This window comes from Amblyomma maculatum, chromosome 6 (assembly GCF_055883805.1).
Source record: "Amblyomma maculatum isolate TAMU_Amacu chromosome 6, ASM5588380v1, whole genome shotgun sequence".
Taxonomy (NCBI): Eukaryota; Metazoa; Arthropoda; class Arachnida; order Ixodida; family Ixodidae; genus Amblyomma; species Amblyomma maculatum.
Window position 1 is genome coordinate 56,217,856 of NC_139349.1, and position 26,736 is coordinate 56,244,591.

The 26,736-nt window shown below is 45.1% G+C and overlaps 1 protein-coding gene across 1 annotated transcript in view; it reads right to left on the minus strand.

Moving 5' to 3' along the window:
- LOC146185803 (ATP-binding cassette sub-family G member 1-like) overlaps nucleotides 1-26,736 on the minus strand; it is a 154,809-nt gene that overhangs the window by 26,418 nt on the left and 101,655 nt on the right. The window contains exon 2 of the mRNA XM_084606739.1: nucleotides 165-287. Within this exon, the coding sequence (XP_084462865.1) occupies nucleotides 165-287 (123 nt within the window). The remainder of the gene's footprint in view (nucleotides 1-164; nucleotides 288-26,736) is intronic.

The window sequence follows — 26,736 nt, forward strand, 5'->3', positions numbered from 1 at the left end:
TGATGATATGGGAATAGTGATTCGAAGTGTACGTTCTTACATTTAGTCTTAAAACGTTATCAGTTTAGCAAGACAGCTCACATTACATATATTAAGTTAGGTGCAGCACATTCAAGACGATGAAGCGGACTGCGTCACAGGTGAAAGTATGTAAAAGAACTCACTCTTGCCGCTTTTCACGGTATAGGTGAGGTTTTTCCAAGCGACATGTATGCTTTCGAAATTTCGCAATCCACTTGCCCGACCGTTGCACGCTTGGACCTCATTCCCATCAGCATTTCCAGAACCTGCATGCGGAGCAGCATGTGATCACAGCATTCATAAAACTTTCATCGTGTTCTCGGAGGATCGCTCGCTTACTTCAATTACAAATGAGGACTATGACATCTACGAAATTTCCTACAGAGGTCTTTGTTTCATATACGAAGGTTTGTAGTGTTATTATTTTCAATATATTATATTAGTAGCATAGACTTAAGCGATATCTGCTCTCTTGGCTCACAACCATATTGACTTGGAGCGCTACAGCCCGCAAAACATATCATACCACCTTCAGTTGCCCCTCACGCCAAATAAGAAGGCGTCATTTACTTGAGAAGGCACTTTCTACTTCTGCAAGCAGAACGCACAGCAGACTGTCCCCAGGCATGTTGGTCGCTGCTAATGACAGTATTCAGTAAATTTCACGGCCTAACGAATTTACGTGTTGTGATTTCAACCTAATTAATTTCACTTTTTTTTTCACACACAAAGATTAAACCTGGATACCTGTCCTAAGAGCAGCTATGAGCTGCTTATTGAGCCCAATAGCATTTAAAAGACAGTTAACAATGGATCGTATGCACATAAAAGAAAAAACAAAGTGAACCGCACAAGAATATTTCAAGCCGACATGTTAAGCCAAATTGTGAATACATTTAAAGGTCCTTTTCATACTTTAAATATACTTTATGGACTTTACTGTAAAGAGCACTATAGCATAGCACAGTGAATTTTTAGGGCTAGTAAAAATCGAGCAAACCTCAGCTAACAAGCGTCTTTGCATTCTGGTTGAAAACAGATTGGGGCGCTCAGAGTAAAGATATAGCCACATCGACTTTATTGCAGCTCGCCAAAACTGGTTAGGTAGTTTAAAATGTCAGTTTAAGCTTAGAATTGACAATTTAAGTTATAAGCTTAGTGTTAACCAGATCGATGTATGGAGGGAATGGATGGAATTAGGAGCGTCCCCTTTGAAAGGGGAGGTAGCAGTTGCTATCATGCTCATTTTCCCCCCTTATATCTTAATTATATCGCTCGCCCCTACAACTACCCCGGTTGCAGGGGCGGATATATAGTGGTATTTTAAAAATCAAAATCTTTTGTGGTGTTGTAGTGCTCCCAAATAAATTACAATATTTTCATAAATGATAGCCTGTGCGACCTAAAAACTGACACTTGTTTCGACAGTGATCTCATATGGTTCGGAATCAGGATGTTCAACATCGTTGAACAGCCAGACTGAAAAAGTAATTTCGCATATATTATCTATTAATAGCGCGCTGTCTACGAAGTTATTTCCCGCCACGGGGGCTCAGCACTTAGGACGCCGACTGTTGAACCCAACGATGCAGGTTCAGTTCCGGCCGCGGCGGTCACTTCCCGATGGGCGAGAGTCAAGACGCCCATGTACAGCACTAAGCGATTGCATGTTAAAGGATGCTAATTGGTTGAAATTTCCGGAGGATTACAATACAGCATTCCTAATAACCTAAGTCACTTTGGGACATTTTTTAAGCCCTATACACGGAACCATGCTAAGCTTAGTTTTTAAGTATCTTGACAGTCTATTTGAGCAAGATAGAACAGATATAGAAGTGATCATACTACCAGAATTGAAGGACTCTGGTACTACGTAACAGGAAAAGTCATACTAAAAATATTATAGTGGCAATTATTCCTGTAAACGTATTGTCGAGACTCCACAAGTTCAAATTACACTGGCACGTGTCGTTATTGTCCACGACGAAGAACCAGCGCCCTTTAATAATAATAAAAAAAAACCATTTGGTGAGGACGCCGAAAATGCGGTCGCATGAAAGGTTTCAACGTTCCAAATGGCTTCAATATTTCAAAGTTTTCAATGCTTCAGTGTTTCAGTGTGGAAATGCCCAGTCAATGAGCTATTCCTGAAAGCATCCGGAACAGGCAGGCGTTTTGTCAAGTACGACCTGCGCGGCATCGCCAATGCTGGTCAGCGCGTGCGGACGCTTGTGTGATTGGCGAAAAGCCAGGTGAGGAGCCGTTCTAGATGAGAATAGCTTGATTTTATAAGGAACTTGTATGACTCCCTTAGATAACGCTGTCTGCATGTAAATTGCTTCTAAGAGTATGCGGGAATTTGTCGTTTGTGTATCAGACCTAATACTTACCACACTGTCAGGAGTGAAATCCTATTAAAGAATATCGTTTCGTTACATAAGGTGCCACAAGGTAAAGCTTAAACAGCTGATTGTAAGATACGAATACATTTGCCATAAGGCCAGTTGTAGTACTTGTTGCAAAAGGTGAGAGGAAAAAAGGCAGAGCGTGCACTCTGCAGACGTGCACTCTAACATAACACAACATAACGTAACATAGCATTACATAAAGTGCACTCTGCCAAGTGCACGTTATGTATGGTATGTGCACATGGCATACGGCATGCGGAGGGGTCGGCTCGCTTCATTTAGCTAGCCTAATGACAATGACCGTTGCCTAATGACAATCTTAGTTACAGAGTTCTTGCGCAAGCGTTCAAATGACGCAAGATCTGCCTGCAACACCGAGAGAAGTGTGGCAACCTACAGATTGTTGCTTTTGCACGCATTGATTGACAAGACTAATATTGAAGCCGGTTTGATTTGTTCAAAGCTCCGTGCTTCGACTGTAGCTTACGTGTCTCGCTCATGTAGCATGACCTGAACGTCTAAGTGTCAAACGCGGCTTTACACGAAGAGAGTCATGCCTTACCGGCACTGACCCCGCATAGGTCGAACGTAGTTCCTCTTGCGCAAGCTTCAATGGAAATGAACAGATGCGTTCAAACGTAGTCACGTAGCCGCCTTGAGGCTACATGAGGCGGACTCGTTGGAAAGTGATCATGAAATATGACCCTAAAGACAAGGAGCTTGCGTCTACTGACTTTAGTCACGTAGTCACATGTAGGCAACGTGACTCGACATGCGTTCGTCGTAAGATAACAATTTGGGCTGGCGCAAAAATTATGACGCTCACGAGGTCGTAATGGGCGACATAGTGTTAGCGTTCACCGGCCCTGAAGAGAACAATGTGGAATATTATTAATTGAGATTTTATGTGTAGCCGAAATTCACATCAACCGTACGCCCACACGACGCAATCCCTGCGAGCTGTGTGTCATGAAAACATTGGAAGAGTGGTCCCAGCCATATGTCTCTCAAGGGCATTTCCTCCTCGTGTAGCTTGTGAAGCCCATTAGTGCGCACTTTGAATAGACGTTAGAATGATGGATCGGAGTAGCGATATATCAAGACACCACGGAGAAAGGTGCGGAAGTTGACGAACACGAGAAGTCATAACTGGGGAAGACACTTGCTTCCTCGGACACAGTAACAAAGGGAAGAGGTTAGGACAGATGAAAAGAAGTTGGAGCAGTATGGCGAGAGGAGGAGGACACTCGGAAGCCAGCTGAAGTGAAAGGGGAACGTCACGCTCACATGTAGGAAAGCTTTTCGATGGAGGCGAAAAGAGGAGAGGAGCCCGTGTGCTGTGCGTTGTGAGTCCCAGATGGTCGAGACTTCTGGAGCCCTCCACTACGGCGTCTCTGACAGCCTGAGTAGCTTTGGCATGTTAAGCCCCATAAACCAAACCAAACCAAACCTCCTTGATACGCGACAGGTAGTCGCTCTAACTGCCGCACTAACTAAAATTAAAATAGTAAGCTGCAGTCAAGATGACGTCACATCATGAGATAATGTCAAAGTACGAAAATGCATTGCAGCATCAGACTAAAGACAGAAACTGTTGTAGTGAAATTGACTTCGAGATGTTCGCCATAGACGAAGAATGAGCAGCATCCATGACATTGAAAATTGTAACGAAACTGTGAGTTACGCTTACCTAAGCTAGCGTCTTAATTATCGCGTGCAATTATTGTCTCCTCTCTTTTCTTTCAGGAAGCGCAGGACAAATGATAGCATAAATAAAAAGCCGATTGTGTGATATACTAGCTTTCAACGCCATAAAGTGCTTAGATTTTGATTCAGGTTTTAAACACTTCCTACACATGTGCTCTACGCAGTCAATGAAGAAATAATGGAGTTAACATTTAAGCGTCAAGGCGCACTGCGCAATATAGACTAACTGATTACAGCTATGACGCTTATCACTCATGTCGCCATCGGAATAGACGCACGCAACACGTTTGTACGCAGGCATCGCACACGCACGTCAACACCACGGACAGTAAATTGTGAACATGGTCAGAACAAGAGACAAACCAACCCAAGTAAATAAAAGAAACCAAATTGGGTGATTTATTCGTATGATCTGGAAGGTGGATTTAGTGAACGAAGCAGCGTTTACTTCTGCACGAACAGTGCAACGCAAGAGATAATCCATGGCTGCGAAAGCATTATTACGTGTGCACTTTCGCAATAGTTTGAGGCTTAGAGGATTTGAATTCCCACGAGAAAGTCCGCCTTTGCAAACTCACCATCTTTCTGTCACCATTTGCATCCTCAGTATTAATGCGCTCACATACAAACCGTGCATTCATTCCCGAAAGTCCAATAATGCACATCATTTCCGCCCGGGCGGCGCAGTGGTTAAGGCGCTCGACTACTGTGCCCAAAGATGCGGGATCGAATCTCGGCCTCGGCGACCGCTTTTCGATGGAGGCGAAAAGCAAGGTACCTGTGTGCTGTGCGATGTCAGTGCATATTAAAGAACCCCAGATGATCGAAGCTTCCGGCTGCGTCTCTCATAGCCTGAGTCGCTTTGGGACGTTAAACCCCATAAACCAACCAAACAATAATGCACATTCTCAAGACCGTATATTATTATTACTACTAAAGCTGGCAGCATCGACTTAGAAAGCGAGTTTTTTTATTGTGCGCCCACTTCGAGAGCGATTCTAATCAAGGAATGCTGGCGTCTCGAGCCTACCGTTGGGTTCATATATTTATTTATTCTGCCAACCCTTTGTGGGGCTTTTAAAGAAGTGGAAAGAACAAATTTAAGACATGATGCATCCTAATTGAGTCATATAATACATACATAGTATGAGCATGTTCAATCAAAAAGAAATTAGCGACCTCGAGCATTAACGGGGCTGTCTTAACTGAAGTTCCGCACTATTACAGCAAGACCTAAATGTGAAACACTTGCATATCAACACACAAAAAAGAATAAAGCAGCCCCTCCCTCTTCTCCCTCACACACATGCACACGCGCAGACTTACAATTACTGCCGCTAGTATGAATGATTGTACCACAGTTCTGGTGAGATGCTTTCCAAAGTCCTTCAGCGGTACATCCACTAGAGGTTCGGCAAGGCACTGTCGTAGGAAGCACTCCGTTCAGGCCCATCACGACGGCACAGCGAACACAGCAAAAGCCACCAGTTCACTACATCGATGTTGAGAATGCACGTATCACCACGTGCCACCTGGAGAAGACGCAGCAACAAAAAGACAAATCTCGACGGCGATCCGGACAGCTATCAGAGACGTGTTCCCTACTTGGCGCGCTCACACGCTGCGAGGTGTTTTCGCAGTGGTTTTCCACAAGAGGTAACTTCACACGCCAAAAGGGAAAAAAAGAAAAGAGAGAAATCGGTGCAGAGAGGAATGCTGCAGGCGCAGTCGGATTGCAGTCCAGAAATGAAGGCACGCCGTATGTGTGCAAAGGATTCGTTGCCGCGCGGGCACACATTAAAACAAAGCGTCGACGGAACGTTGCCGCGCAATCGTGAGGCGGCTCGAGAGCGCCCGCGAGAAACCGCGCTCTCGTATCGAGTGGCCTCGACAAGGAGGTGAACCGGAGTGGGGGAGGTGACCTTCGGAATGACGTCACGAGCCACGAACGAAGGTGAACGCAATACAGTTTTCTGAACTCGGCCTTCATGAGGGCGAGGAGAGCAGGGTAGCAGGGAACCGGTGGCAAACACTTGCCTGGGGAGCGGCGTGTGCGTTTTTAATCGCTTGGTTTTTATGGCATGCGCGTGCAGAAAATCTCTGCGCGATATCGATGGCGACGAAGCGCCTCGCCTTGACACTCGCGTGGCGGAACGCCTATCTATCCTGTCCTCCTCTCTTGTTTGTTAGTGTAATGAAGGAGACGCGACGCCAGAAATAGTGGCGTTCTTGAAATACGGCTGCCGATGCCTTCACCGATCAGAGGAGACGATGGTTCAACAAGCATGACTGCCACCTGTGTTCTTATTTCGTCAGTACGATGCAGCTTTTAACAAGCGGTAAAACAATGTTGCGAACAAAGACGACGTGAAGACGACTGTCAGTAGGTCTATTGTCTCTATGTCGTCCTGTTTTCACTTCGTTAATTCGTTTCTTGTTAAACAATGAATCAAGTGGCTCAAATTGCCACTGTACCTCATACAGTGTTTTTTGCACTATGTGCGCTAAATTTCTAAGGTCGCCTAGCGTGTATCGATGAATTAGAGATAGGCGTTTTCTTCGGTTTTTGTTGAAAGAGGTGGAAAATTATTAATTTACGGCTAACGAGGGGACCGCACCATCGGTAAACCCATTGCCCCGTATTACGCCAAAACAGTTGCAGGCACTAAAAATATCAGTGGTATCGTTGCTACTGAAGATAATAGTCTCTGATTGTCGCGCGAGGAATTACGGAAGTTAAAAATCAACGAAAACTTGTCCGACCCCCGCGACTGTCAGACTACACAATGCATCGCGTGTGATTTGAGATCAAGCCAAGGAAGCAGGACAGAGCCTGCCGGCCTCTGAACAAACTGAAGGAAAGGATGAACAATGTAGCAGTAAAATAAAGGAAAATATGTGCGCTTAGTTTGAGAAAAGTTCTTGCGTTCATATATATTTGCGGTCAGCAGTTAATTTTGTTATAATTCCGAACTGGATACGCACGCTCCCTATTTGACTGACCTGCATCGTGGCAGCTTTTGGCTTTTTTCAGTTATTTTGAAATAACCTGCTCATAGAGGAGCACTTTTATTTAGAGGGTGAAGGAGACATCTAAGCAAGTGTTCGGCAGAATCGCTGCAAAAAATGAAAGGGTGGTTACAATTATGAAAAAAAGAAGGCCTGTCTGGGGTCTCTGGAACCAAAATCTTTTGTTTTTCAAAAGTAAGTTATGCACCCCACCACTCGAAGGTTACCATCTAAAAAGGACTTAGCAGGTGTCAGATAAGCGCATGCAAAGGGTACGAAAACAGATTGAACACGGTAACTATCCGTGATTGATTACCATCGGAATAGAAGGCATACTCGTATGTCACAGCACCCAGAATTTTTTAGTGCTAAATGCATTGGATGAGCTGGTCAAAACCTGCAAGTGGCTGTACGTCGTGGCTGGTGACCAAAAGGTGCTGCGCCTCAGCGCTTTGAGTTATCTGATATCGAATGTCCCATTGGTCACCTGGCCGCGGGATTAACTTTTGGACACGTGATCAACAAATAGCGCTACGTACATCGTACAGTGATGTAAAATATCGTATCTAGCTGTTTTTCGAGACAATCTACAACTCTTAAATTGACACTTTTCACACACACAAAAAAAAAAAATAAAAAAAATTTGTTTGCTAATTATAGTTACCCTTAGTGAGTAAAAAAAATTGCAGAATAGCTGAGGCGACTGTGAACAGCTCTGAATTGATTTCACTGAGCTCGGGTTCACTGTATATTTGGAAATCTTAATTACATTTATTTACTTACTTATTTGAGATACCCTCAGGGCCGCAGGCATTAAAGAGGGGAGTGGTTAGAGAAGAAAAATACAGGCATAAATGGTTTCTGTATGGTTTCTGTATACACAGCGTTAGCTAAAAATAATTTAACGAAGTGTGTTACTTTCATAAATTATACAGGGTGTCGAAGCTAACTTTAGCCAACGGTTAAGAAATAAAACATTTGAAGGAGGCCAGAGAAACCCCTTGTATACAGCTGCCAGCCATCTAGTGCACCACAGGCAATTCTTTATTTTGCAATTAGCTAATTGATTATTAAGATCTTATTTCTAACTTATTCACTATTTCTTTTAGAAATAAATGTGGTTTGCAAAGTTGGAGAGCACCTTCTGAAACCCTCATTCCATTTATTTCCGATAAAGAAAGCCTCGCGTGTATCTTTTTTCCAGGCTCTAAAGAAAGCCTGCGAAATATAAAGAAATATCACGTGACTGCGATTGTGGGGCTCTCAACCGTGGTTTGAGTGAACGAAATCAGCTGCGGCCGTGGCTTCATGGCCTGCAGCGGGAGGCTAAGTCTGCGATAGTTCCTTGCTCCCCTTCAGGCAGTTGGCGCACGGGACGGTGCAAGCTGCAGCGAGCGCGATCGCCAACACCTCAGCCTACCACTAAAACTAGGCAGTCGAGTCAAGGCCGCGGCTAATTTTCTTCACTCAAAAAAGGATTGAGTGCATCACGATCGTGGTGTGCGAATGCGTTAGCCACGTGATATTGTTTTTGTATTTCGGGGGCTTTCTTTAGAGCTTGGAAAAAAGATAAACCTCAGGCTTTCTTTATCGAAAATAAATGGAAGGAGGGATGCAGAAGGCGCTCTCCAACTTCGCAATTCACATTTGTTGTCTAAAGGCAGTAATAAGTAAATTAGAAAAATATTTTAATTTATAATTAGTTAATTACAAAATAAAATTTGCCTGTGGTGCTCCAGATGTCTGGCAGCTGTATAAAGCTTTTTGTTCTGGCCTACTTCAAATCTTTATCTTTTAACCCTAGGCTAAAGTTAGCTTGGTCACCCGGTATAATCTCAGCTAAGGTACTGCGAAAATGCAATTGATCAACAGTAGAAGTTACCGATCAAGGAAGGCAGTTAAAGTTCAGTGAAGTACGGAGAACGAATGGCTGAAGGGATGCTTTCGCGTGGTAGAAAGAGATGCCAACTTTTTTGGGCGTGATCAATGCGAGGAGAGATATACCAAGGAGGAATGAGGAGGCCATCATGCAGGGCAGGACTATAAAAGTTTTCTGAAATAAACGCAGGCGAGGAAATTTACAACTGGATGCGAGTGATGTAAGTTCCAATGAGTTTTTCATTAAGATTATGCTAGTCATGCGATTTTAATTAGTAAGAATGAAGCGGACATAGTTATTTTGATCCAATTCGAGAGAGCAGATCAAGTTTTCGCTTCTTGGGTCCCAGATAGATGCGGTATATGGCTGGGACACTCAGTATATGTCGCAGAACGCGCTCCTCAGAGAGAAGCAAGAAATGAAAAGGAATGAGCTTCTTGGAGATCTCTCAAAACGAGTTACAAAGACCAAGTATGACCAGCCAAGTTTTCTGAAATTGCTTTGTCAATCGCTCGTGCCGTGTCACCTTAACTCTGCACCATATTGCGGCCCTGTAGAGAGGGGGTGAACAGCTGAAATAAGGCTTTCATGCTTGGCGCAGTACAAATCTTCGTGAGACAGGGCTCACGTAGCCTTGCCGGCTTGTTTATTACATTGAGCACTTGATGCACTGCAATTTGTTGTGGCCATTTGCATAGTGTCATTGACTCCGTCTGCCATCTGCAGTAAAAATACTTTTGGGTAAGATATTTATTTGCTTCGCTATTTTACCCTCGTCCAAGAAAAAACCCCGCCTTCACGTCTGCCACTTGCCTGTACGGGCTTGAATAGAAATAAGCGATTATGCTGCATAGCAAGTCTTGATCACGGTTCACTGTCGTTGCTGATACGAAAGCTGGCCGTAAGCTGGCAGGCTGATGCTATCGGCAGCATAAGGGATTCATATGCATGGGGTGTGTGCATACCATGAATCGGAATGAAAGTTGCAGCCAGAAAACAAAACCAAACAAATTTATGAATGTGTCTGTCAGAAAGCGAGTCATGAATAACATCTAGCGCAAATAAATATAATACAAAAGCACAGCTCATTCTGTAGCAATAAGCGTTTTTTTCCAAAGTGAGTAATATATTATAAGGCAAAAGAGGAGGGGGGGGGGGGGGGGGGGCATAAGAAAGAAAGACTGTGCATTTGAAGGCTAGCTAGCAAAACTGCTGAGTATTCAACTGTTTGAAACACATGGCCTTGCTCTTTCCTAAAATTTGTGCTTGCTTTGAAATCCGTTAGTGGTTACCACTTAGCTATTTCACCATCTGTATGCTCACTAAAAGCATCGCATATTTTGAGATTCTTCTCAATGTTTGATATTTCACGGAAAGAGATAAGTAGCTCGCCAACGAATACTGCTGAATAAACTCGATGTGAGAGCAGTACGAGCTCATTTATTTTCAAGACGAAACATTTTTAAACAATTATTCAGGAAATGAAGTTGCTTCCTTTAATGCGAAGCATATTTGTTAAGTCCTTTCTCAAACATCAGCCCAAAACTACCCTAGTTCATGTAATAACTAGCTAATAACATTTACACAATCAACATTCTGAGCACATGCTAGGAAACCCTGGTGAAATAATCAAATCTTATTGCATGATATTGCAACACTTTATCTGGAGTTATATCAGAAATTATTTTCTGTGTCTCGCTTCCGGATGATTCCATTTACAGACCAAGTTGAAACAAGATCTGAGTGCTTAGCAGATGCATGAAAGCAGTGCCATACATGCTTTGCTATGCCATAGAACCTGAAGCAAGATCGGGACAAAAACGTGAGGACTGCGCATGGAGAGAAGAAAGGAGAATAATCTGAAGTGAAATCTGCAGCCTTCGTCAATCATGTGCACTTTGGTAGCACATTAGCCTACAAGCTACAATTGTCTACAAGCTTCGCTGAGATCACGTTTTGTCGTTGTTGAATAAAAGCAAATAACTTTCCACCAACCTGCAGGATCCTCCTCGCAATTCTTGCGGACTAGGAAATATCCCTAGTAATGTTCAAGGAGGGCATACGGTGGCCCCCTCGGAAATGAAAGACGACCTATCTATGCTTTATTCGACGTGATGCATATGCGACTGGCAGTAGCCTTTGTTGTGACTGCTGCAGCAGAACCACACCTACGCCGTAGGACGATGCATCTACTGACAACGTGTGTGGCCTCCTTCTTTCGTAGTGCACAAGAAATGGCGTTGCACTTAGCGCCGGCTTCACACCTTCAAAGCCTTGCTGTTGTGCTGTGCCCCAGTACCACTCACTATCTACACAAATGAGGCCTCTCAATGGCTTGGTTATGTCGGCAAGATCTGGATGAAACTTTGCCATATGATTTGCTGATCCAAGGAATGACCTGATTTCAGACACGTCCCTTGGTGCATCTATCTGCATAATGACCTTCACTTTGTCTGGGTCGGCCCTGCCACCTTCTGCAGAAACGATGTGGCCCAGAAACTTGGTCTCTTTCTGCCTAAATGCGCATTTGTTGACGTTGAGCGTGACACTTGCCCTCAAAAACCGGCTCAGCACATTGTGGAGATTTGCGTCGGGCTCATTGACTGTTCTTCTAGACACAATGTCATCTTGCAGACATGCCAGTCTGTCTAGTCCCTCCAGGGCTCGAAGTATCTCCAGTTGGTAGAACTCCGGCGCCGAAGAAATGCCAAAGGGTAGTCTGAGGAACTGGAACCGTCCAAACAGAGTCATGAACGTTGTAAACTGACGTGACTCTTTGGAGAGGGGAACTTGCCAGTAGCCTGCTCTTGAATCTAAGCTGCTGAAGACGTTTGCGTTGTCTAGTTTAGCAAGGTGTTTATCGACTGTAGGCATGCGCACGCGTTCACGAACAATCTGCTGGTTCAACTGGTCATAATCAACATATATCCTCAGTTCGTCATTCCTCTTCCTAGCTACCATCATCTGGAAGCACCACTCAGTTGCTTGTTCCCCTCTTTGTATTGCACCAAGGTCCTCCATTCTTTTCAGTTCTGTTTCGACGAGTGGAAGAGTGCCTTGGGTATGTGACTGCGTAGGGTTTAGCGTCTCTGATCACTTTGATGCGGTATTTGGACTTCATCAGTCCAAGTCCGGACGTCAGCTTGGGGTACTGGGCTAGGATGTCAGAGATGTTGCTCTCTTGTGCTTCGGCAAGCTCCAGTGGCCGCTGCAAAATGCCTAGTGAGTCTACTGTTGGATGACTTCTCTCAGCCTTTCGATGACGAAGACGTTCTCTTGCACTCTTATGTGTCGCCATTTTATCGTTGCTGCGAAGAAGCCTGCTGTGGCAATTGGCACTTGACCTGGGCCAGTCAGTGTTTGACCAGTTGTCTCCAGGGGTCCCATGGCGTTCCTGTTGTAGTCCTTAAGCGACACTGCTGTGACGTCAGCGCCTGTGTCGACTTTGAACATGACAGGTATGCCATTCAGCTTTGCTTTCACTCTCCATGGCTCTTTAGCTGTCATGCTTCCTACCTCACCGAGATGCACTTCTTTCATGCACTGTTTTCGCTCAGAGGAACGGCTCAACGTGTCACCTTTGTGTGCGCTCTACAGGCAGACTACTGCGTAGTGGCCTTTCTTCCCGCAGCTGTTGCATACCTTGATCGCGCCTGGGCACTGGGCTTTCCTGTGATTGCGGGCTCCTCCACATCACCGACAGCGTCCTGCATCTTCGCTTTTCACGGTGTGCTGACTCCGAGGCGCTTGACACTGTGCTTTCATTTCTTTATGGCTGCTCTTTCTGTGACCTGGCTTTCTGATTTCGTCTACAGCAACGGTCAGGTGCTCTTTGCGACGAATATCTGTTTGCTGCTGATTCACTACTTGGGAGCTGCGTGCTGCTGCGACGGCCTTCGCCAGTGTGAATTCGGCGTCCAATTGAAGCTTTTCGTTTAGCGTGACATCTTGTAAGCCTACTACTAGCCATCGCGGATTAGTTCGTCCTGCAGCGCTCCCTAGTTGCATTTATCCGTCATTTTAAAGAGGTTGGTCACGAAAGCGTCTACAGTTTCTTGTGGCTCTTGCTTGCGCGAGTTGAACATCGCTCGCTGGTAGATCACATTCGTCCTCGGAATGAAGTGTTTTCGAAAGTGCTCATCACTTGGCCGTACGATGTCATCTGATCGTCTATGAGCTCCAGTGAGATCAGCACGTGCTCCGCTTCCTCGCCCATTGCGTAGAGTAGCGCGTGAATCTGTGTTGCTTTTTCTTGCTTAACGAGGCCAGAGATGACGCGATACCATTTCCAGCGTCTCAACCATCTTCACCAATCTTCGGGCCTGCTGAAATCCAGCTTGCAGCTCGACCGCGAGAGGGTTGAGCATAGGTTGCCATCTGCGCGAGCTTGGGGCGTAGTGTCGTCGGGCATGGCATAGTTAGGGTTAACGTGCTACCGGGTTGATCTACGGCCACTACCGTAACGTCGGGCCCGTTTCCCTCCCTTGGCAATAGATTACTTGCTCACCGCTGCTGCCACCGCTGCCGCCATGTCGTGGATGAGTGTTACTGCACACGCGCTAGCACAGTGTTCACAACCATTTATTCCGGCGCACTCGGCCGGTAACAAAGGAACGATACATACGCGTACACCGCGTACACACACAGTAGTAATGCAGAACTATCGGTAAATTGACTATCGATAATATCGATAGTTTTTTGAAACTATCGATAAGCTATCGATAGTACTATCGATAGTGCAGTCGATACTAATATCCATAGTACTATCGATTGTACGTTAGAGTTTTCGATACAAGCCTCCTTACGTCATTGCGCCGTCGAGTCGGGGTGTGTCCTCGGAGCCGCGACGGTGCGAGTTGTAGACGCGGGTTTCTGTTGCGGCTTTCACTTGTCGGTAATCCAGCTCCCGGGAATGAAACAGGTGAAGTGTAGTTTACCAATCGGGTCTATCGTGTAAGCTTGCATGCCCCTTACCGGCTAGTTAACTCGACATGGCTTGGAGCAATTCATTCGTTTTCATATCCGCCCGTTTCTGCTCCCTCAAATCATCTCGTCTCCTGTAGGTCCTGTCTCTTCCCTTTGATATTTCATTTTGCGGACCGCAAAACACTCCCGTTCGGGTAGCACTTGATGCTGATAGGGCACGCCATGCGACGTAATAGGGATGCTTTGGTTCCCTCCGAGAAGGTGCCCCTCATCATGCGACTGTGTGATATATGATGCCATATGGCGTGCAAATCTCACGTACTATTGCAATGATATGAATTCATATGGTGAATGTACAGAACAAAAGGCAGCTGACACTTGTTTATTTTCCAGAGCTCTAATAACTGCTTTTTATGCATTTGTTACATCGGCAGAGGATGTCACTATATACAATAGAAACAAACAACAAAGAAAGAAGTTTGTTGCGAGCTGTAACAAAGTTGCCACTCTCGATTGCGCAAGTAATCAAGCTTGTGGAAGACGACCGCTGTGTGACGTTTAAAGTGCGCATGCTTCTGATGTCGCTTCTTACACGTATACTAAGTATAATAAGACAGAGATGTCTCTCCCGCACCGCTGATGCATGCATAGATGGACATAATGCCTTTAGAGTGCACTGATGCTCCAAGAAGAAATAACAAGAAACAAATAGCCTCTCAAGCACCCCTACTGATAGTACTAAATTTTTCCTACCAACATATTTTTTTTTCTTACTTCACCGAGTCGATGTAGCGTGCGCTAGGGTGCCGCCAGCCTCATCCAGCGAAAAAATTACTCGAACTGCATTCTGACTACCGATTACTTATTTGTGATTAATCTCGTAATTTTGAACTGCGCCAGAACAACACAGGCTAAAATGCCGACTAAGAGACTATAATCGTTTTTTAACAAGGCTGTTCTTGCGAGTTCCGAAGAGCAATTATTAGACTACCGTAATCGGTATAGTCTGCGTCCAGACGTTGATCGTTCTGTACAAGCTTACCTGGCACAACAGGCAGTTGTTACTGTTTTGAAAGTAGCAGCAATGCTACAGAGAGCACGGATGTCGGAAATAAGTTTTTCATAATCGGCAATCATACCCGCTGAAGTGTTAATTTCAACCGATTTCGGCTCAGAAGAAGACACGCTAAACGGTACGTCTCGGGTCGCCGCTGTCAGCCCAACTAGAAAATTTGCGACACTTAACACCATCCAGCAACTCTACCTAAGGTACAGATGTATTGAAAAAAAATTACCAAAATTACGTCTCGAGAGCGGCGAACATTGCTCCGCGCGGCTGGCGCGGCTGGCACTGCACGATGCCTTGCGAGCAGGATTGGCAGTTTTGTTATCGGGGCGGTCGTAACCGTGGCGCCGAGCGTTGTTGTGGGCCTCTCCGGAAACACGTGACTAGTGCTACTGTTTTTTCAACTCGATTGCACATCTGCAGATCTCGGTGATGCGTAGGTTGCGATAATGGAGAGTCCTGTCACATTTACCACCACCATCATACCATGCACTCGGGGAATAAAGTTTTGCTGCAATGAGTTCGTATGGTTGATTTTATTCTACCGATAGCACAACAAAAATTACTACCGATAGTACTATCGCTAGCACTATCGAAATAAACCATCGACGAACTATCAATAGCGCTATCACTAGACTGTCGATATTACTATCAATAGTACTATCGATAGTTCTTTTACCATCGACAGTTCGATAGCGACCCAACTATCGATAGTTCTGCATCACTAGCACGCAGTCATTCCCCTACTGTCTCACTGGGCCTTTTTGTCCAACCCGCGAGCAAATCTCTCGACGCGATGACTTGCTGCGTGGTGTCGCCCTGGTCGGTCGCCGATAGTCCACGACAAGTACAATGTTAAAGTTTAAGATATAGTCGCAAGAAAGACATTAAGACATTCACAAAGCTTCTCCCTCGTAGTTCATATCGGTGATTTTTTCGATGGTTCGACTAATAGCCGCATTAGCAGTCGCAACTAGTTAAACTGCTATATTTGAATCCTGAAGCGCTTTAAAACGCACCACCGCTGAACGACCTCTTAATATATAATATGTTTTACTACACAATTGCTTCTAACGCTAAACTGTTTGTAAAATGCTGAAAGCTATACCTACTCTAAATTATACAAATGTGAGCTTAACATATGACTGCGCCTATCGTTCACCATCTTCCTTCTAAAATAAAAGAGTAATGACAGCTTTATTTTCCGAACAAGGAATGCCTGATGTATAGCATTTGAGTTTTGTTTTTGGTTGCCGTGGATGGATGGATGGATGGATGGATAGAACGAAGGAGAGACCGATGGACGGATGACACGGATGAGTGGGATAGATGTGTGGCGGACGGACGCGCGGATGGCTAACTAATGGACGGAAGGACGGATGCTAGGAGCGTCCATGTTTTGCGGGGGCGGCAGTGCTAGGCGCAGCCCTCTTACGTCCTACTGTTTTAGTAATCTAACCTATTTCAACAATGTACAGTTATATCCAGAGCCGTTTCTTGTACAAAGGCAGCACTAACGTTGGGCAACACATTCCCTTTCGCATTCGAAAACTTACTGGAGCTTTAGCGACACCTCTCGCAAAAATCTGGACCTAGATTCTACAGCCATACAGTCTGACTTGTGATCGGAAGGCGGCGCTACTGATTTGAAATACATTTGCTTTGTGAGGTTTCGGCTTCTCCGAAGAGTGAAGGACGTCCCAGTAATACTTTTAGAGCAGAGCTACATGCAGCCAAACTCGAATACGAGAAAATAGGTTGCAGGGGTAATAAATATACAACTTGCAGGTATTGCCTTCCTCTCGCTTACAAAAGAAAAAAAAAAGAGTTGAAGAAGGCTGACTTAATTACACGTATCAACGATTAATCTAGTTGTCGGAAACACTACCAAATGCTCCTAAATTATTGCTAGACCGTTTTGTAAAGCAGTGATGCAACCCAAGGAGCACTAAGCATTTGAATATTGGTATAAAATTATGATGCAAGTAGCATTTGTGTTTCGGTGACACAGAAAACACTTGCATAGTATCTGAAGTAAACATTATTGAAAGGCTGATCTTTACAACAACGTTAAAATCATAGAATTTATAAAAATATTACACGCTCCCTTGTAAGTCAACGTTACAAAATCTTTATAATGTTTTTTTTTTTATATGTTCTGGCAATGTTTGAAAAACAACTATAATACATTCCCACTGCATATTCAAGCAACTCGTCCCAAATCTTGTCCTTTTCTTTGTAGTAAAGTTATTTTTAGACTAACAGTACTTTGCAACTAAACCTCTTATATTATTCCTGCTTGACGTGATTGCGCAGCCCCATTATTTTGTTAGAAAGCATTAATTAGCACCCGTTCCCTCATGGACACCCCTCAGTGATGTACATATAAGCTTGGCTTTATGTTACTTGTTAAGAAATGAGGGAAGGAGTTGTACATTGTGCTGTGACAGCAACATCAATGAACGAAGAACAGCCCGGGCAACTTGCAACGATTTCATGCGTAACCATGCTTCAGCTATCTCTTCACACTAGGTTTAACCGAAGCTAAACCACAGCCATTTTTTTTTTCACTTACAATGCTGGCAACGCCGCAATTTATTGCAGAACATGTGCCTGTAACACACACACACACACACACACACACACACACACACACACACACACACACACACACACACACACACACACACACACACACACACACACGCACACGCACACGCACACGCACACGCACACGCACACGCACACGCACACGCACACGCACACGCACGCACACACACACACACACACACACACACACACACACACACACACACACACACACACGCACGCACGCACACGCACACGCACACGCACACGCACACGCACACGCACACGCACACGCACACGCACACGCACACGCACACGCACACGCACGCACACACACACACACACACACACACACACACACACACACACACACACACACACACACACACACACACACACACACACACACACACACACACACACACACACACACACACACACACACACACACACACACACACACACACGGCTACACGGTGTCCTGTAACAGCCAGCAGCGCTCAAAAAAGTACACTTGGTTCCAGCCATTACCGAACTTCAGCATCTATTGATGCTCGCTGTTCAGTTATTGAATTCATGGGAAACTTGAACCCGGACAATCACAAAGGCTGGAGCCATAATAACCTTTCCTTGAGACGTTAGTAGTTCGGACATCCGAGCGAAAGCCCAAAGCCGCCCTCTCCCTTTCCGCTTCCATTAAGCTGCATGGTGGCGCATTGTGGATGCGTGCTCCTTCCTGATTGCACCAGTCGCCGTCGAAGTTGTGAAGACAGTGCACTCTTCAGGCCGGCAGTCTGTATAAAGCAGCTTGTTTCAAAGCGGAAATTGAAACTTCGGTCCCGTTTCTTCCCTTGATGCCACGTGTCGCGCCGTTCTCCACAACTTTGCTGTGACCCCTAAGATTTTAATCAAGCGAACAGCGTTAGCACCTTTACACAAACGAAGAAGGGTAGAGGGGAGGTTTCTTCATACTTTAATACACCGCTCAAATCCTTTCTTGAGGACTTCCGACTTAGCTGTTAATGAACCTTGAAATAGGGAGGCATGGGTTCGCCGACGTGTGTAATTACCTTGCGCCTCTCAAGAGCTGGTTGCTTTTTTACGAAGGCGCGTCCTTGTATTTAGAGCTAACTGTACCGGCTCTAGACTGAGCTGTGGTACTTCACACACCATAGGTATAGAGGACAAGATAATGATCAAACCGACAGTATTTGAAATGATGCCGTAGTTTACGAAGTAATGCGGATCCCCAGATGTATGAAAACATTTATTTTCTAGTGCAACGACTCAAACTGACAAGAACTATTCATGTCGTAATTCTTACGGTTAATAGTTGCCTTAATGCGCCGCAGTATATACCTATAAGCAGCTCTTCCTCATGCAATATCTTTGTTTTAATCCTTTTCTCATCTTCCTCAAATGTTCATCTTCCTGTATTTTATTATCGCAGTGTTCTGTCACCGCCTTTGTGTAACGCAGGAAAAATTTCTGCTTCATTTCGGTTCCTTTTTTGTTTACAGAAGCAACAACAAAGTGATTCGATGGTTGTCATGCTGGTCACGAAAATGACAGTGTGAAGCTGTTTTTGCGGAACCAAGTATTAAAGTTTTTACGGAGCTGTTGCCATAGTTTAATCTGATGCCATGTTTCCACAGCACTGCGATCACCGAATCTGCACTATTGGCCGGCACGAGGATATAGAAAATATGCCTAGATATATCTAGACACCAGAATATATGTTTTCGTCTTGGTTATGACGCTGTAGCATAAAGAAAAACTAGCGATAAGGAGCGAAGATACCTCCGCGTCTGACTCCGCATTTGTAATATCTCAAAGCCTCTTGGCGGTAGCAGTCTCAGTTCGGACGCCGTAGAGATTCTCACACTTACCCAAGTTCCCAACAACTATTGCTAAAGAACTTCAAGACGGTTGACACCTAAAAACGGTGTACAGCTCGCGCTTCGCAATGCTATTTTCGCGCTACACGCGTGAGACGGAGCAATTACACTGTCATGACGTGTGTAACGGATTGGTGGTTCCCTTAATATGAGATACTTTGCAACGTTTTGCGTGAGCAGTACTATGATGTCAGTGGGCAGAACTCGCCGCACCGTCTAGAGAAAGACAAACTATGTTGAAACATCGGCCCCGGTACAGTGAGCTTGACTACCGCCAGCGTGACGTACCGACCGGCCGATCGATCGGAGCCAGGTCGGTCGGTCGGTCGGTCGGTGGTCGGTCGCGGTCGGTCGGTCGGTCGGTCGGTCGGTCGGTCGGTCGGTCGGTCGGTCGGTCGGTCGGTCGGTCGGTCGGTCGGTCGGTCGGTCGGTCGGTCGGTCGGTCGGTCGGTAAGATCATTTGGTTAGTTAAATTAACAACCCCGAAATCAACCGACTTACCGAACGACCAAGCAACCAATAAACTAACCATAATTTTTCCACTAACTTGTATACCTTTAGAAAGCAGAGAATCAAGATGATAATTGCTCATTAGCATAGATGGAAGCGTTTTCAACTGCGAAACCATTATTGCAAATTTCAGAATAAATATAAACTACACAAGCTGCAACAAATCGAAGTGGAAGTCCTTAAAGTTTCACGAATTCTAACTTGGCTTTGGTTTTGTGGGGTTTAACGTCCCAAAGTGACTCAGGCTATGAGAAATGCCGTAGTGGAGGGCTCCGGAAATTTCGACCACCTGGAATTCTTTAATGTGCACTGACATCGCACACACGGGCGTCTTGCTTTTCGCCTCCATCGAAAAGCAGCAGCTGCGGCCAGGATTAGATCCTGCATTCCTGAACACAGCTGTCGAGTGCCCTAACCATGTTGCACCACTACGGCGAGGCTTTATGCATTCCTAGTATTTCCCCAATTGATATTTAGGCCCCAGGTGGCACCGCTTATATTATCACTGCCATGCATATTTTTAACGCTGGCTACGTTTTCTAGTATGTTAACTTTTTAATGGTCATCTTGCTGTAGTATTATTTGTTTTCAGTTCTGAAGTTTCGCGTAAGTGAGGTATATGTGCGCATTTTGTGTTTCTTGTTAAATACTTTAAAAATGCTTTTGTGAGACATGCTCTGCCAAGTTTACGGGCGTTCAGTCGTCGACAGCAAATTAAGAGTCTCTTGAATAGAGTCAAGGTGTTGCGGACATCTTTCAGGACTTGAATCTTGTTAAGACAGAGCTTTTTTTTCTTGGAAAATCACGCTAATTGAATTTGTAAGAAAATTGCGTCGCTTTCATTTACACCCGTTGTCTGCTATTAGAATGTTTCTAATAAGTAATTAGTTTCCTGATGGAACTCTTGTCCACTTTGGAATTCTCGTGCAAGACACTACTGAGCTAAGTCAGTAATAAAAATGAGAATTGGTTACGAAGAATGGGTTGGGCACTGCGAATTTCTCGTTCCGCGTGGAAAACTGAGCCGCTCTATGAGGAAACATAAAAAAGGTGTTGGGAAGTAGCACCGAAAGAGGCGCCATGATGGAAGACTTCAGAATATTTTGACGACCCGGACTCGTATTTGATAAGCTTCTATTTTCCATTTCAGATTCATTTCAGGCTCAGTATCTGGCGGTTTCTTTGACTGGCCGCTCGCCGCATTCATCTGATGCTGCCGTAGTTAAGACGTCGCGCCAAATAAGATGAAAAATGGCACTTGGAATGCAGGGTTTGTCCTGAAAGTACTAGTCGTGGCGTTGCGCGCACATGAGCGCGTTTGGGAAACGCGTTTCTTATAACGGTGGAGGACCATTCAGCTATACTTCAGCTTCAAAACGTGGCGAGTTCAGTTGGCTTCAGCGTAAGAATCGTGTTGCGCTACTCCACTACTACATCGTACAATTTATAGTGACCAATAAGTCGTAAAGACTAAAACAGAGCGAGGGAAGACGAGACAAATCCGGGACAAACGTGCTCTGTGTCCATCACTTGTCCAGTCCTGCCTCAACATGTACCAACCAGCCCTATTCGCCCTCTTCTGGACCATTATAAGTTGATGTAGTCTGCAAGAAAGGACTACATCGACTGCTTCTGCGGCTTCCCCGTGCAACATTTTCAGTTGCGTCTGTATAGCGGCTGGTGATGAGTGCAGTTTCTTCTGAACGCCGAATGTATTTGCGAGAATACTTTGCCCAACTAAACTTGTTCTAAGTGTCGCTGACGTGCAAAAGGAAATGTAAAAAAAAAAGGAACCGGTCACCCCGTTGACCCGTCACCGCCGTGACCTTTACGATTGGTGATAAAAGGTTTTCAGAAAAACTCAGATTAGTAAAGCCCGTCATAACTGTAAACCCATCACACCGGAGACCAGTCAGCAACCAGTGTCAAATTCGAAAGGACTTCTTGGCCTACATGACGTCACGCGTGGAATGGAAGTGATTAAAACATGACATTCAATGCCAAATAAAGGTCGCCGTATGTCTAACCCGATTTAACTTCACTGGATAGTTTTAGACGGAAGCCGAACTCATGACCTTTGGTCTGAGAGCCACACAAGCTATCGATTCGGCTTCGTAAGGTAAGCTCGTGCGAGAACAAGCGGCGGTTTGCATGTCTGTTTCGTGGTCAGTGCATCTCGCAATGCCACTCACAACAAAACAAAAAAAGACAAAACATTAACTGCTTATAACAAGTGCTAGTCGCTCCAGTTTTCTAGCTTCCTTTGCGGGTGCTTGTTCGCGTATAGATGAACTTTGCGGCTCGTCTAATTAGTAATTCTTTAATTTGTTCCTCTAAAATCTCAGATATACTCCTTAGATACGATACATGACTCCGAATGCGAGAGTCCTGGAAGTCTTATCCTGATCTCGCCGAATCCACCTGAAAGTAGCGACCTGAGTTGGCAGGTCTTGCCAAATCGGCCATGTCGTATGGTTGCGTTACGTCATGCAACCCCACGACCAATGAGTACCCGGCTACACCAGCCACCAACTATGTCACCTACCAACATCGCGCCCGTGATTTTTTGCTCCCGACGACGCCAGGGTTGTCTGGAAAACGGGGCCATTAACAACATCGAGGTGAAATAAAAATACAAAGTAAATTAATAAAATTAAACAAAAGTCACGATGAGCCTTCATGCGTTCGGCTCCACAGAGCGTAAGCAGTTTTAAGTGCCCATGCAAATTTTGGATAAGCAGGCTGTAGGGTGAATTTCGCAGAGCTTCATAAAGTTCACTTAGCAACCCAAGTGGACCTCTATGCCTAGTGAATGACGCCCGTGCTAAACAATGCCGGAAACCTCTCATTTCTCAACTGTAGCATCCGCTGCTGCGTCAGGTGCTGGTAAGCAACGATCGATTGGGAGCGCATTTTGAGAGCGACGAGGTTGCCACTATAGTGCCAGCAAGCAGAAGGCAAGCCGCGAAGCTCTGTTCGTTGCATTTCTTTGTTCATATTCCACGACTCGCGCGTTTCACTAAGCACTGGTCGGAAACTCGCGAAACTTGCTCGCCGCGTTACTCTTTCTCTGTTCTTTTCCTTTCTTTCGTTAATTACATTTAGTCGTCATTCGGCATTATGAGACCCACGTACCTCGTATCCGCTGGAATTAGCGCGGAAACTGCTGCGCCCGAAGTTTCAGCTCATTAGACGTGCAACCGAGACGCCGAATGTGTGTCCCTCTTTTTCGACTTTCTTCCACCACAGGTTATAATACAGCGCCTCTAGCCACCCCCTACAAATGCTCTGACGGCGAACAGTGTTCCGCATTCAGGTTTGTGCTACGGCAGCGGCAGACTCCGCAGGGCGGGGTAGGTTTCGTGGAAAGAACCTGCATATTCTTCAAGCAGGTAACGAAGCGTGGTCTTTCCATGAAAGAAACTGGTTTGTGAGGTTTCTCAAGATATACTGTAAACGGGATGTTATCCACTTTAGTTAGCGTTTCCAACACTTTGAAAGCGACTAAGGTCTCCTAGTCAGATAGTCTCAGTTTTAATGTCTAGTGCAATGACAGAGTGAATATAAAACACATGCATGCTACTAGAAACTTTTGTAATTAAGGACCCTATTGCACACGTCATCTCTCTTGGTTGCTCATCCTGCAGTATATAGAGCAGCTTCGCTTTGCCTAAGTGGACGTGAATTATGAGCGCAATTTTAAAAGCCGTCCCCGCCCTCTGGGAAACAATGGGGACCAGGAAAACGGCGCAACTGGGATTAGTAAAAATTTTGAAATGGTGAGCATCAAGTTAGCCAGAACGCGCTAAAACTTCCTCGCGTGACATTGTCATGTTAGAATCTGCCCATCCTGTGCTATCGACTCCATGCAAAGGAATTAAAGAAGCAGAAAATAAAACCGCTAGAAGATCAGATGGCCGGATGCGACGAGCTGCGCACGCTAAATTACACATTATAGGTTTGAGGTTTGGTTGCGCTTTTTTAATTCATGTTTTTGCATTTGCAACTATTTAGTACTTCCACGTTCCATTGCCTGAATGTTGCGGGTGGGTATGCAGACAGGTGGGTGGGTGGGCAGACAGGCAGGCGGGTGGCCGGGCAGGCAGGCAGGCGTCTTTATTAATAAAAACGAAAACCAAACATAAAGTTTATGCACGGTTCAAACACTCTTAACTGTTATTCATCGCGGGGAGGGAATTCGGGTAAAAAAACGAGGGATACAAGATCTGTATGAAATGATGAAGCTTTAAAAAGATATAAAACGTAGAAAATAATCGAACACGCGCGAAAATCATGGTTCTGGATTGTGGATAGCACTATGTCAAATATCTCAAATTTTGCTTTCCATTGCCAGGCTTTTTGTGACTTGGCCATTATTTTATACTTTACATTTCCTCAACGAACACCCCTAGCTGTCACACTGGAACTTTTGATACTAATTGAACTCGATCGGCAACGCAGGTTTCAACCACAATTGAAGCATCCGACGGTACACGGAAACTTCAAAGGACCACTGAGAGTAAGTCTTAAGTTCGCGTCAGTGTGAAAGTGCGATTCATCGTCCCTCTTTTGTTTTTATACTTACTCCAGCCATGTCAGTAGACCGTGCTGAAACGATCGCAGCGTTAAGTGGTAAACTTTCAAAATCTTTTTTTTTTTTTTTGTGTGTGTGCAACGGCAGTATATTAGGGTGCTGACGTTATTGAAAACATTGATTTATTTGTTTATTTATTTATTCTTTCATACTGCCGGCACAGGCCACGGCAGAAGTTGCATTTGGTGAGTACAGATATAACCAAACTTTTGCACGTATTAATCAACGAAAACAGACAAATGTAAAGAAACTCTTTGAACATGAACGAAATTGGCACATAACAGATGGCACATGATTCAACAAACTATAGTGAGAAACAAGTAAAAAGTGCTCAAATCATAAGTCGCAGAAAAAAAATCTTGGCTTAGATAGGCAGAGTGCACTGAGAATGTTCTGTCATGTATTTAAATGGATTAATTTATGATAATTGGTTTTTATTTCATTATTTTTCGTTTTTTTTTTTGCAAGCTCACTAAGAGTGATGGTGATAAGATCCGCTTTCGATTGTGCTTGGATATCTCAAGCGCAATTCGGCAGCTCCAAGTGCGCCAAGCATGATAAGGCTAGAGAATAGATTGCGCATGAAAGTGAATGCGTAACGGTCTGCTTGTCTGCATTACCTTCGATGAGCACTGCCGCAGTGAGGATCGGAAGCGCAGTGTGACAGGGACATTACACTTCGCTTTACTGAAGCTGGCTTTTTGGCTGTGTAATAATTTTTTATGCTTCAAATTTGTTACAATGCACACATTTCGCGTTACTTGGCGTCCCACATTAGATCAGCCGTTCGTGATTTTCTCGCTTTCGTGACTTGCAGGGGCACGCAGGCTTCTAGTGCGGCTTTTTTTTTTTTTTTCTTCTCAGCATTCTTCGTTCCCTTGCGTTCCCCTTTGAACTCCTTTTCGCCTACGATGCTCGCGCTGGACTCCCTGCAGACATCCGAGGTTTTATTCGATGACCAGAACGGTACAAATGCCAACTTTTTTTTTCTTGCTTGTACTCATACTGTTTAGACAGTCGCGAGAAGCTTCCACCTGTCGGCTGGCTCATGTGCTGGCTCTTGACAAATCTCTTTACTTCATACCATATCTGTCATTCATCCAGACCCAGTTGGACACTCTTGCCAAGGCTTTTCATGGCCTCTATATGGTTGGTATTTGTCTTCTTGTAACCCTGTCCGCTGAATAAAATATATGCCAGTGGTCCTTTGCCCCTTCGCATTGACATTCCTCTTCACTGTTACCGAGTGCAGCCCGTCTCTCCGGTACAGTACATGGACGCTGGCTTTTCTTCCAGGCTACCACTATTACTACCGTCCATAGAGTCCCTCTGCCTACTCATTCCCCGCGGAGGCTGCTAACCCCAGTATAGCTCTTCTTCGTGCCAATATGCCACCGCCACTGCATGCTGGGCGCCGACATGCAGACATGCTGCTGCTTGTCATCTTAGTCCGTCCTGCCCCGGTCCCCTTCTCCTACTCTTTGGGAGAAGTTCTCCAGTGATCATTGCTGCAGATGCTTGATACTGCTCGGCCGGTAGTCTGTGCCCATTAAGGAATAAATAGAAAACTGCATCCGGCCAGCGGAGGAAATCGAAACAGGTACCTCTGGAATCTGAAGCGGGTGCCTTGTCACCAGGGTTGCACTCCTTGTTTCATACTCTATTGTGGGCATCGCAAATAGCCAAGCTCTGGCTGTAATTCACGCCGCCGCGGATGAGAACGCTATAATCGTGGTGCATCCGTCCGCATGTAGCGCGTTGTCACGTGAGACTTTTTAATCGTCGCGGCCTGTTATTTTAGCGGTATGAAAAGGGCTAAGGCAACCACGTTGAAAATATCTGGTTCAGACCATTTACATGAGAGGGCAGCGTATAAGGAAACAGAAGAAGCTTGCAACGTGCTGCCTACGCCAAAATCACCATTTTTCGTTGGTAATGTTACGGATGGCTTACTGATGCTTTCATTTCCTGTTCGTGCTATATCGGAAGCTTCAACGATTTCCGCAGTTAGTCCGTTAAGATGGCGATCCAAAACGATTGTCTGTTCGTACAGGAAATTGTTTGGTTTGGTTTACTGGGTTTAACATCACAAAGCGACTCAGTCTATGAGAGGCGTCGTACAGAGGATG